The 12,828-nt window shown below is 46.6% G+C and overlaps 1 protein-coding gene across 1 annotated transcript; it reads left to right on the top strand.

Annotated features, from left to right (window-relative positions):
* The first annotated feature begins 20 nt into the window (after positions 1 to 20).
* LOC310894905 (secreted Ly-6/uPAR-related protein 1-like) lies at positions 21 to 6,156 on the top strand. Its single transcript, XM_083825564.1, has 3 exons — positions 21 to 208; positions 3,697 to 3,816; positions 4,590 to 6,156. Exons 1-3 carry the CDS (start codon positions 157 to 159, stop codon positions 4,799 to 4,801), a joined length of 384 nt encoding a protein of 127 aa, XP_083681690.1. The 5' UTR covers positions 21 to 156; the 3' UTR covers positions 4,802 to 6,156.
* Positions 6,157 to 12,828: the final 6,672 nt, after the last annotated feature.

The following is a 12,828-nucleotide window of genomic DNA, read 5'->3' as shown; positions in this document are numbered from 1 at the left end:
TACAAATCCCAATCCAGGCTGGAGACGAGCTCTCCCCTGCTAACCCCAGGGGAATCCGCCCACCGGATCAAGAGGAGGTGGAGGGTGGAAAGACATATAAAGCTCCCCGGGAGCCGCTTGCCTTTACTGTCCAGGTTGCACGGATCTGCTCTCAGCATGAAGTCGCTTCTGGTGGGGCTGCTGCTTGGCCTCGCGTGCGTGGAGCTGGGTAAGGACCCTGCACTCCTGACATCGTGGGGACCCCCTGGGAAATGTTTGAGAAGGGAGGGGAAAGGCAGCAATGCAGAAAGAACTGGTAATCCCTAGACGGGGGAAATAATGCCCTTATGTATTTAAGAAGGTCAACGGAGAGGGTGAGTGGGGAAAGAAGATGCACTTTCCTGGTGGGGAGAACAGTGATGGCTGTTGGAGAGCAGTGCAGACCATTTGGACCCATGGGCGATCACAGGTCACCCAGCCCCACTCACACCACACCCTGGGGTGGAGGGGACTGACATGAAGCTTCATAAGGCTAAGGGGTGACTGAGAGCCATACGGCACAGGGAGAACAAGTGTGGGCAAGGACCTGAGCTGGCGGCCTCCAGCCAAGCTGCCAACCTGTCCCCTCGGGGATGGGATGGGGTATGTTCATCCTGATCTCCTGACATCCCTACAACCTCACAGCTGGCTGCTGGAAGCGCTGAGAAACAGAGAGCAAGACTTCAAGATATGGGCAGGAGTATGAGAAATAACTCTAGGGATTTGGGGAAGCTTAATGAAACCACCAGCTCCAGGGCTTACACTGATTTCTAGAGATTAGGAGATGGGTGGAGATAATAAATTCCCTTGGGTCTGTCTGGTCTTGGTTTCTTGTGAATCAGAGTCTTGGGCAAGTTAGCAGTGAGGTCCAGTCATTGCTGTGCACATTTTTTATGACTTTTTTGGCCTGGAACAGTCATTCTTGGGGTGACACAAACCCTGTGTGTGTGTGTCCCCTTCCCCTCTCCAATGGCAGGGGGTTGAACTTAAATGATCTTTAAGGTCCCTTCCAACCCAAACCATTCAGTGATTCTGTGATTCAGCCTCTGTCCCACGGGTGCCAGAAATCCTCAGGCAGATTTAATTGGACTAAAAGATCTGAAAAGAAAGGCAGCCTGGGCAGGGCTTGAACACCCTCATCTGGAGGCATTTTGACATTCGGAAAGCTGCAAATGAAGAAAGGCTGAAAGGCATACACCTTGCAATTCATTTTGCACAGAAGTGCGTTGGGTCTCTTCATCAAGCTGCATCGTCTTTTTTTTCTTTTTTTTTTTTTTTTTTTTTATTCCTGTACCCTCATTTCTTCTTCCACATGTCTTTGAAGGAAACCCGACTCCAGCTGAACATTTCATTTCCTTACTTGCTCTGGGTTGAACACACCATAAGGCTCAACCAGGACAGGTGCACTTACTTCCATACTACTACAGCAATTTATTACATTTCAGTACGTGTTTTTTTATTGTTTTGTTTTGTTTTTCTTTCAAGACACTTCAGAAGTGGCATGTTATGCATTTCTTTGCCCCTCTCTAGTCTTGCCCTGGATTTAATGGGGTTGCTGAGGAGCTGACAGAGCAAGTTTCCACCCATGAGTCTTGAGGCACTTTATGGGAGCAGAGCGGTATCACCATCTTTTGCTTTATAGCTGAGACTGAGACAGATATGTTTTTTGGGGGGGATAATGCTATGGGAGGCAGCTGGCCTAGACAGCACTTGCAGCTCAGGAATATATCCATGGCTCAAGGTATGTTGCTTACCCTCCAGAAGTTTGGAATCAAGGTGTGGAAGGTGCTGTCAGAGAGTGACGGATAGGAATTATTGGCCTCAGCTCTGGACACAGCACTGTCCTCTATGATCAGTTCTTCTGCTCTGGTCCTTACAGTCTGGGGCTTTCCTTTTCCATTGCAATCTTCCCCCAAAAAAATAGCGTCCTCTGAGTGCCCCGCACAGAGTCAGTGGTATAATAAGGGGTGAGGTGGTGATGGTTTTCTCACCTAAACTTACTCTTGACTGGAAGCAATTTCTCCAGACCCCTTGCTACTGTCCTGCTCACCCACAAAAATGGTCAGGTTTGGAAATCAGCTTAGCCTAAAGGTTGCAGACCAGTTCCTCAGATGATTTAAATTAGCGCTGCTCCACCCATACACAAGCAGGTCCTACACACCCAAAAGCATCCCCATGCTTGCCAGCTTGATAATTGTGATTTCTCCCAGTGTGCACTATAAGTGCACAAAATAATAATAATAATAATAATTAAAAAAAAAAAAAAAGAAAAAAAAGAAAAAAAAAAAACTCTTCTGGGTCATTCTGAAGTGATCTACCAAAATCCTCGACTTGGGTAAACAGGGATGGCTCCACCACACCTGCTGACAGAGGAGAGGGCCACCAGCACACCACCACTTCTCAAACTAAAAAGTCCAAAAGTCCTTCCTACCTTTGCAAGGAGGATGGAGAAAACTTTTGCAGCATGAGAACTCTGCTGCACAGCTGAATTTTTCAGAAGCGATGCTAAAAGAAATAGATGCCCTGAAAATCCATTCTGAAGTCAAGTGTTCACATATACCTTCGGAAATATTTATCCTTATTGCAGTCCCAGGAGTTTCTCTCCGACAGCAGGTGCTGCAGAATTAGCGGCAAGAAAACACCGTCTTTCCGCAATTTTACCAATAGATGGCAGTGGATACATTTGGGTGGCTCTTCAGCTGCTGCTGCCTTGCTGGAAAATGCACAGGATAGAAACCATCAGACTGGGCTGGTTTCTGTCATCGAGCCAAACCAGCACGACTCCGAAAAAAAACATGCACGCTCCGTATCTGCTGGCTGTGGATGGGCAGGTTTCGTACGGAGACTTTTGAACAACTGCTGAGATCAAGGCTTGCATATGTAAAGGTGTCCCTGTGTCAGCAGCAGCCAGCGAGAGCTTTGTAGCATCATCGCTTTTAAAAACCAGCAGCAGCCCCTGATGAAAGTGTTTTTAGGACACATTCATCCCTTAGGAGCTCTGGTACAGCTCTGAAATTTAAATTCTGCTCTCAGTTACTAAGTTTTGCAGAAAACCCTCTAAATAAGCATGAAGGAGCCCTGGAAATTCAACTTCAGTGACTGTCTCTGCAGGCGGAGGGGCTGCAGGTGAATGCTGCTCTAACCAGAAGGAGCTATGTCGCCCTATGTTGCACCAGCTCTTACAGAGGATGCACAAAACAGCAAAATGTCATAATTCTGGTCAGATTGATTCCCTCCATATAAAATTGGATTCATTTTAAGAAGCTGATACAGTCCTGTTCACTGAGTCTGCAGAACAACAACAAACAACCACGCTGCAATGCACCTGAACAGACTGCTCACCAAACTGCTGAAGGCCCAGGACCCTCCAACTATGCTATTCAAGCTGCTCAAGCAGGATTTCCCTCTAGATCTGCTCTTTTTAGGCTGCTGAGTCCCCAAAGTAGTGATGATGCCCCTCTGCAACACCCACCTCATCCTTTGATGCTGGGGTTTGGTCTTTACCCTTGACAAAGTTTTGTTACTGTCTCCAGCTGTGCTTAGTTTCCAAGGTCTCTATCTTGGTTGTGGGGGTGAGGCACTGTCACATAATCCCGACCACAGAGCAGAGAAGCTGCAGCCTTGCTGTCTGCCTTTGCTGCTGTGACTGACTCAAATCCCTTCTTTTCCCCTTTGCAGCCCAGTCCCTGCGGTGTTACACGTGCAAGGAGCCAACAGACATTTCTGAGTGCAGAACACCCACCCTGTGTCCCCCGAAAGCCAAGGTGTGCACAACAACGCTGCACTCTGTAGACACAGGTAAGTCTCTTTGTTTTCTTTGAGTGGTAATCGAGCAAGATGATTTTTGGCTTTGTGGGCCAAACCATCTCCTGAACTTCTCCCCTGCTTCCCTCTCCTTTTCCCAGACCCTGCCTTGGGTTATCCTTGGGCTATCCTTTAACTGTAATAATCCAGGTGGAGTTATCCAGGGTGGGAAGCAGAAAAGTCCATCAGACTCAGGGCTTCATAGTGAAGTACACAGCGTTCGCTCCACTCACTCGGTCTGTTTTGCCTTTCCTACCCCTATGCATTACAGATCCTGACATTGCAGATGTGTGCAAACACACTGCAGAAACCCAGGGCCTCTGTCATTTGTAGACACCCTCACCTAATACCAAGTCTCTCCCCAGAGAGAAAAAACAACCTGAGTATGTTAGTGTTGCACCAGTGTTTCTTGGCATTGCCATCTCCTATGCAAAGCTATCTCGGGAGCAACCCCCCTGAAAAAAACATGCAGGGACTTGTGTTCATTGTCTGCACTAGAAGAAATTTGGAAGGAGCAGGAGGGACAGAGGGAGACAGCAGGGAAAACCAGAGGACCTGTTCCTACAAAGAGCAGCCTGAGTTACAGGCACCTGTGGGTTAAAGACAGTCAACCCCTAATTTGACTTTATTTACCTAAAAACACAGTGCTTTCCACTCCCATCCATTGCACAAAGCCAGTGGTGCTCAATTCCAGTGTTCTGTGCTTTTCTTCACCATTTCTTTCTCTCTCTTCTCCTTCTCCCCATCCTCCAATGCATCCATTTCAGGTTACCCCTTTTTCGGCAACATCACCGTGACCAGAAAGTGTGATGAGACCTGTGTCGACTACGACGGGATAGGTTCGAGCAGGCCCACGTCGTGCTGCTACACCGACCTCTGCTCTGATGACACCAAGAGCAGCAGGGGGGAGAGAAGCAGCTCCTCAGCACTGGGTCTGATGTCCTTGGCTGTTGGCATACTCCTCCAGCGCGCTCTGTGAAGCCATGGGCACCCCTTCTCCGACCAAAGCATCTCCTCCCCTCTCTGTGCCAAGACGCCTTGTAAACTTTTAGATGCCTTGGAAGAAAACCTTCTTTGCTCAAGTGTGTCTTCACCCATCTTCAGTGTTGTGGATTCGAGTGGATTTCAGCCAAACATTTGGGCGCCTGGACCTAAACCCTTCAAATTTCCAGTTTCCAGCTGTTAAGCAGATGTTCTCCATCTTTGGTTGCTTCTGAGGTCCCCAGGACCCACATCTCACCTTGCAGCTTTCCTCACCATGAAGCACGGTGAAGCTTGGGGATGAGCCTCAGCCACAGCAGGGGCTGCAGGCACGCTGGACACAACGGTGCTGTTTCTCCAGATCTTCCTCAGCTCCCACAAAACATGCACCCGTGTGACTCTATCATATTTCAATGCACGACCCCCCGAAAAGCTGGAACCCTCCATCAGCATCTTGGTTCTTTTCTTTGCACATTGAGTGCCATCTCCAGAGGCAGATGGATGTTGGACCCTTCCCAGTACCTGCTCAACAGAGTGTGGTTTGCAGATGTAGAGAGCTGGCACTTAATTTTATCTAGAATTAGCCATGGAATGAGTTCAGAAGGGCTCAGCCATCATGCACTGAGATGGAAAGTATTTCTGGAAATCTCATAAGACACCCAGGACGAACAAGCCAAGGCAGTTTAAACTCGTAAAAGCAAATCGAGAAGTTTGGCCAGCCCAACCCCCACCAGCCCTTTGCCTGAGCTCAGGTTGCAATCAGAGCCCCAGGCTTTCTCTTTCCAGATGTTTCACAAGCTGTTTCAAGCAACTTTTTTCTGTTAGCCTGCCCTCCCCCATCCCTTCACAGCAGGGGCCACAGGGAGGGAAAATAAATGATTATCCCAGACCCTCAGCTCTGGGAAAAGTCAACCTTTCCACTCGATGCTGGTTAATGGTGCTACCAGGCCCTGCTGGGGACTTGCTCCATTCTCCCTCGGAGTAGCTGTAGGATTTGAGTTTGATGCCCTGTCTGCTGTAAAAACAGAAGGAGTGGAAGCTGACCCAAATGAGCTAGACGTGGCCAGTTCATGGCCCCTTTTGGGAGGGGACAGCAGGGGAGCTTGCATTTCTCTTTGGTCTTATTCCTTGGTTCATCCAGGGGAGCAAAAGGGAACCTGCAAGAACAGGGGCAGACGGGAGCAAGGGCACATCCCGTGCACCATCCTCATGCATTCATGAAGCCCCTGTGACCTCCTCTATGCCAAACTCCATTTTCGCTCTGTTTCTATACAAGACATCAGCCAAGAAAATCAAGGAAAAAGAAGGGGGAGTTCTGGATGAGAATCCAGTGAATAAAGTTGGATCCTCCCATTTTCAGCCTTCAGAGTCTTTCTTGTGTGTTCAGCACATCTTTGGAAGGTTTTCTGGCTGAGGAGGGAAGTGTCAGAGAGGGGAAAAGATACAGAAGGGGACAAGCAGGGGACTGCAAAGCTCTCCTTGCAAGAGCTGGTGGGAGAAGATGGGAAGGAGTGTGGCAGAAGGGTGAAGGACTATGCAGTAGCTACAGGATGCTTATATGGGGTACGGGAATTCTTTCCCAGTGCAGCTTCTCTTGCAGCAGGCAAAGGGAAATCAGCTGAGCTCAGCACTGCAAGGGAGCAGGCAGCCTTGAGCAAAGGTGCTGCAGATGGGGACTGCTGCCTTCCTTGTGTCACCTGGTGCTGGCTGTGAGCATCCTGCATCTCACTGAGCTGAGAGTCTCCTGTTATCTGGGACTTCCCTGTTAGTATGGCTACGTTGCAAAAGCAGTGAGAAAACAGTGTAGAAAAAAAAAAAAAAACTAGTGTAGAAAACAGACTAAAAGGCTCAAAGCTTGTAATATATTCCTATACTAGGCAAGATGAAAAGCCTTTAGCACAATGTGTCAGGGGTGCAAAAATTTGCAGTAATATTCATCTGTTCATGCTGGGTTTGTCCTAAGCCACAAGACAAACAGTCATCAAACAGTCATCCATGGGAGCCCTTGCAAAGTTTGATTTGCACCAAATTGCTGCTTCTGCTATTGCTTTTATTTATTCTGGCTGCTTGGTCCCTAGGAGTTAAGCCCAGCAAGCACTGCTGCCCCAGTAAATGCAGGACACTGCCAGCAGATTCAAAGGCATTTGCAGAATTTTGCATCACCGGGTCAAGTGGACATACAGAGGGAGAAGTTTAAATATAGGCTGAATAAAATAGAACAGAGAGAGAAGTGTCTCCAATGGGCTGTAAAAAGATGTGCAGCCTCTCAGCCCTGCAAGACAAGGCTGTGCAGCTGGTGGCATCCAGCACTGCTGTAGCTGTCATGGAGGATTTTACCTGCCCATCTTGGGGCTTGTTCATCCCAGTAATCACTCTGTGCAGGGCCAGAGACACTATTTCTAGGCTTGAGGGCATTTCTTGATGCCTAATGTTTTATCCAGACAAGCAGTTGTTTTTTTCCTCCACCTCCCAGCCTTTCTGCAAATGTGGAGCAGCCCTACAGGTGCATGATCCTCACCACTCACTTTCACTTGCAAATCTGGAGGCAAAGCTTTCGTTTGCCTAGAAAGTAAAGATCAAAGCAAAGCAGAGACTAAAATTTCAGGGAGGTGTTTGCATACCCAGTTGGTGAGGGTATTCTTACTGGTATGCCCAGATGACTCCTGCCTCCAGGTGACTGTCAGGGTGGTGTGTCTGCCTTGGTGGCATTTCACTGTGGGCTCCATGACTCTTAAAGGTGGAGTGAGTATCTCAAAGGATTGTTCATGCTATGCAAACGCAACGTGCACCCGGACCTGGCTCAGGCTGGATCAGAAAAGCAGGTCCATAGCATCCTTTAGGTCTTAGACCCAGAATCATGAGCAGAGGAGAATGGTTCAGACCCAGACTGTGTGATATTGGCTGGAAAAAGATGTTACCTCCTTGCGTTGCTGGAAAAACTGCTGGAGAGAACCATTCTGGTGTCTTCTGCCAGCTGAAGTTTGGACCTGGGTTCAGTCCTGTCGCTTTGACTCCCACAAATGCATCAGTGGTGCAGTGGGAGAGCAAAGCTACACAACCAGAGTGGTTAATACTTCAAGGAATGGAGTTTCCAGCAGGGATCATTTGCAATTACTTTCCACGAGTCGCAGCAAGACATTGCTCACATCACACGTAGATGTGAGCAGTGGTAGTTATCCTGGTGTGTCCTGATTGCAGGCTGGCTCAAGCTGCAAGGTGGGAAACACCAGGGGATGTTTTGCTGCTTGATTTCTTTTAATTTTAGATATTTTGTCTGCACAGGGAGGGAGTGGAAAATAAACCCATATAGCCCTCATGAAAGGTGCATTAATACAGTTAGGCATGAAAACAAAAGAGAGGAGATGAGGGCAGAAATTATTGCGAAACTCCAAGAGAAGAAAAAAAGGAAGGGGATATTTGCACAGTCCAGACGCTTAATGTAAAATAGAGCTCTGATGTAATCAAATAGAGAAAGAACTTGTAGTTCTTGCTAAAAATACCTATCTAGAACATAAATATACATTAGCACGTAGCTGCAAGGCTTATGGAGATATCTGCCATAGTCTTATATTTACAGATAGGGATTTAAATGTTTAATACTGCACATTCAAAAGAAAGTCACTTCATCTGAAGTAGCTATTAATTATAGAACGTGCTTGGCAGGACTGAAGAGCAGCAGGAGCAATATCATTTTCAATATCACTCCCAAATTATTTCTCATCTAAAATCTATCATGTGAAATTTTTTTCTTCTTAAAATAGGTCTGTTTTTCCACATTAGGCCATGGCTGACTTGGAATGGCTGCCTCTGACACACTGGCACGTCCTCTCTCGGATATCTTCATGTCTCTCCTGCACAGTTCCCACATCCCTGACTGCAGGGGAAAAAAAATAAAATAAAAATTTCCTAAGCCTCTTTATTCAGTACAACCCCGCGTCTGAGAACAGGGCAAATCCCCCAAAAATGTGGTGAAAGAAAACCTCTGAGTGACTGAGGCAGATATGTTCATGAAGCAGGGAAGAAAGCATCGTGGTTGGTATCTCAATTCAGCAAAGTCATTTAGGGTCACTTGAAGAACAAGAACTCAAGAGGGTTGCTCAGGGTATTGCAAAAGGATGGGGCAGACAGACCTTGTCTGCAGTGATAGACTTCCCTGCAGGTCTTCATCCTTGTTCTCTGGGGTTCTAGCCTTAGGTTTGCCATGGGGTTTTAAAAAATACAAGGTTTTTAATCATTCTGTGCCCTATCCAAGGCTGGTCTGGACCCGTGAGAATTTGGTCCCAATCCCCTTCCCAGTCTGCCCCTATTACACATACATGAATGATATGGAGTGTGACCCATGTCATACATGGGTAGCTCCAGACATTGTCCTGTAACACATCTCCAGTGAAGATTTAGCTTTAAGTTACTTCCTCCTGGGCATATTGTGGAAATCCTTGCAGATCCATGATACTAAAGGGAACTGAAAGCCCTGGTATATGAAATTGGTGGGCCACAGTCCCAAAATCGAACCCAGCTATCCTAACAAAAACACTCCAGGCTGCCTTTGGCCAGCAGGTCTCTGAATTCAGAGGTTGACTATGTTCTTCATGTTGAATTCCTCCCCACTGTGAAAGCAACTTGATGTGCCCTTGATCACACCAATGATAGCATAGAAGCATTGCCCAACTCTTGTTTTAACACACAGCCTTGACCTGGAGTGAACATCCCTTCACCTCCTTGCAAAATAAATTGGTTTTACACAAAAATCTGGAAATGGGAAAAAAAAGATGGCTTGGAAAAGGAGGGAGAGTCAAGTCAACGTGCTTCACTTGGTGCATTTACTTCTGCAGTACCTTTGGGCTTGCAAGGAGCTGGGTAAGGAGCAGCCTTGAATGTCTGGGAGAGGATTTGCACCTTTATTTGAACCCTGCCACTCTGTACCTCGTCTGGTGTCCTCGTAAAGCTGGGATAGAAACAAGACAGAATTTGGTTTTCGTCTTTTTTGTCTGCTTCCCGTCTCCTGGCCCTGGGGAGAGAAGACACAGGGGAAGGAGTGTTTTCAGCGTAAAGGCAGCTGTCGCTGTGTTTGGGATGCCATCCAAATCTGAAAGGGAAACAAACACCCAGGGGATGGTGACAGACTCTGACGCACTTACAGCAGAGGAGGAAAGCCATCCTGGTGAAGAGGGAGAGTTAATAGTAAGAGATTTGTCTTCTATTCAGAGAAAACAAGGGATTTTAAGTAAACTGCTGTACCCAGCTGCCATATCCATCTGGAGAAAGGTGTCTGGTTTATCTTTGCCTTTGGGGCACACGACCAGGACATTTTTTTACCTGCTGATGTCTTCAGATCACAACAGGGTTTTCTTCAAGTTCCTGTTTGCCTTGCCAGCTCTATGCAAAGATCTCATGGCCCGGTTGGGGTTCCTCATGTATAGGAAGCCAGTCTAGGTGCTTTTGGGGGCTTTTACTGCTAGCCTCAAGCAGCACGTGCAAAGGGTTTCCTAAGCTAAAAAGACTCAGCATCTATACTTATTTCTTATTATCAATTCTTTCATAGGAAAAAAAATAATCTGAAATATATTCATGTTTGTGGCTCTGCTGGCAGAAGTCTTTCCAGACCCTCACTGCTGTGAAGGTTGGAAAACACGTGTAATAAAATATTTCTCTTGCTTCTCCCTATTCAGAGATAATATTTCTATGGGTTGTTGGTCCTGTCTGAGATGCTCTGTTAGGCTAAACAAGCCAGCCTGCGCTGATCTGATCTTGGAAGACTGACTCTCCAAACACAATAATTTTCATTAATTGTGACTGTGCCATCTTCAAGCCGTGGTTGTCTTGGATGATCCAAGCTATGTGCAAGAACTCACGAGCTACAAAGGCTTCACAAAAAGGACCCTTAGGGGATTTGTTTTTTTGTTAATCAGTATCTCAGCGCAGAGTTGGTTTGGATAAAGGAAATGGGAGATGTTTGATTTAGGCAGTCTCTGAGCTAGAATTTTACCCCTTTCTGGAGGCAGTTCACAAATCATTAGCTGATGGAAAACTCAAACAACTGTCTCACTGGAGTCCTCTTGATTTGCTGGTTCTCCTAAATGGGACAGGGAAGGAAAGTTGTGTGCATCAAAAGGGAAATGAGGATGCATGCACAAGGCTGAAATTTAGTTTTTAGGATACCTCACAAAATCCTCTCAGACTCCTTGGAATAAAAGTCGGCAGACATGGGATATTTTTCACAAGTAAAAAAATGCAATTTCTGCAAGGCTGCTGTTCTGACAAGCCACGAGGCCTGTGGGAAAGAAATATCAAGTGTGTGTAGTCAAGCACTAACTTTCTGATAAAGGGATTATCATTTGGTCACACAAGTGCATCTACCCCCTATATAGAAAATGCTGTGTCACAAGGTCACAAGATAAATAGTTACAATGTGTAAATGGATCTTCATGCCTTTCCCTTCCTTTCCTTTCCTTTCCTTTCCTTTCCTTTCCTTTCCTTTCCTTTCCTTTCCTTTCCTTTCCTTTCCTTTCCTTTCCTTTCCTTTCCTTTCCTTTCCTTTCCTTTCCTTTCCTTTCCTTTCCTTTCCTTTCCTTTCCTTTCCTTTCCTTTCCTTTCCTTTCCTTTCCTTTCCTTTCCTTTCCTTTCCTTTCCTTTCCTTTCCTTTCCTTTCCTTTCCTTTCCTTTCCTTTCCTTTCCTTTCCTTTCCTTTCCTTTCCTTTCCTTTCCTTTCCTTTCCTTTCCCTTCCTCCCCACAAATTGCACAGCCATCCCCCAACCCCTAAACCATGATGTCAGCCCTGTTTGGGCTGGGAGAAGTTTGGGGGTGGCTGCGGGTTTTGGGGAGGCCAGGGCATCGGGCACGTGTGCTTGCTGGTCTCTGTGCCTGGTTGGGTGGCTGTGCCTCTGTGATTGTGGCTCCGTAGGTGCTCAGTTATCTCTCTCGTTTACTTTGGCATGATCTGAACAGCCCTGGAGGCCAAGGGAGACTTAATGGGTTTTATGGTATTCTGTAATCATGCAAAGATTGAACTAACTTGTGGCAACATGATTGTTTTACTAAGGAGGAGTAAGAGCATCTGAAATTACTCCGGGAGATGCTCTATTTGTACTTGGGCGCCGGCTAGCTGTCAAGCTTCACCTCTACACCCCCAAACGCCTCAAATTGCTTATCTCCAGGATCTCCAAGCTTAATCTGCGGGGAGATGGAGTGGCATTGTCTCCTCTTCTTGTCTCTGGCTCTCAGAGACCTGAGAAAAGTCTCTGCTGTGTCCTGGGTGCCCCTATCATGAGGGACAGACTCTCCCACAAGGACCGGTCTGGTTTACACCCAGGCAAATCCAGCAGCAAATGGGACCATCTATTTCCTGCTCCCATCCCTCATTTCTAAGCTTTGTTTCTCTCAGTGAAGTCCAATATCTTCCTAAAGGCCTCGGCCAAACTCTGTCCTGACCATGGAAAGGTCCAACAGGGTAAGCCAGCACCAGGGTAAACTACGTTTAAAGAGAAACAGGTCCACAGGATACCTTCAGCTCTTGAAATGCAGCACTGTTATTTCTAACGTGTTTCTTTTTATTATTATTATTCCTCAGGAGGTTTCATTCCTCTCTATTTTTGGTACTGAGATGTAGGTTTCCATTATAAATAGCCACGTATTATAATTCAGTCTGATAACTAGGACAAGGATGCTCTGGGCTTCTAGACTTTGGTTTCAGGAAGTGAAGAATGCAACATTTTCAGCCAGCCTTCAGACTTCCTCTGAGATCTTTATCTCAGGAAAAAAAAGTGTTCCTTTGAATCTGGAAAGTTTCCCAAGCTCCCTGGATGCAAATCGCAATGGGAGAATTGGTAAGGGCTCATTGCCAAGCTAACAAATCATAGAAACAACGCTTTGAAGCTCTATAGCAACTTTCCCTCAGAGGCTGAATTTAGACACGAGGGTTCCCACTTCAAAGCTGGGTGATAAATATTCTTCCCATTTTACAGCCAGAGAAGCTGTGACATAAGCCTGTGCATCCTTGCATGCGATAATGAACCAAAGCCCTCTGC

Source organism: Anser anser, assembly GCF_964211835.1.
Source record: "Anser anser genome assembly, chromosome: 2".
NCBI lineage: Eukaryota > Metazoa > Chordata > Aves > Anseriformes > Anatidae > Anser > Anser anser.
This window is presented reverse-complemented; position numbering and strand designations above follow the sequence as displayed.

What these genes read in the sequence shown, in the direction of transcription:
- LOC310894905 (XM_083825564.1), top strand. Translation starts at nt 157, where the DNA reads ATGAAGTCGCTTCTGGTGGGGCTGCTGCTTGGCCTCGCGTGCGTGGAG. An exon ending in CCTCGCGTGCGTGGAGCTGG is followed by an intron (nt 209 to 3,696) that starts GTAAGGACCCTG and finishes TCCCCTTTGCAG; the next exon opens with CCCAGTCCCTGCGGTGTTAC. An exon ending in GCTGCACTCTGTAGACACAG is followed by an intron (nt 3,817 to 4,589) that starts GTAAGTCTCTTT and finishes CATCCATTTCAG; the next exon opens with GTTACCCCTTTTTCGGCAAC.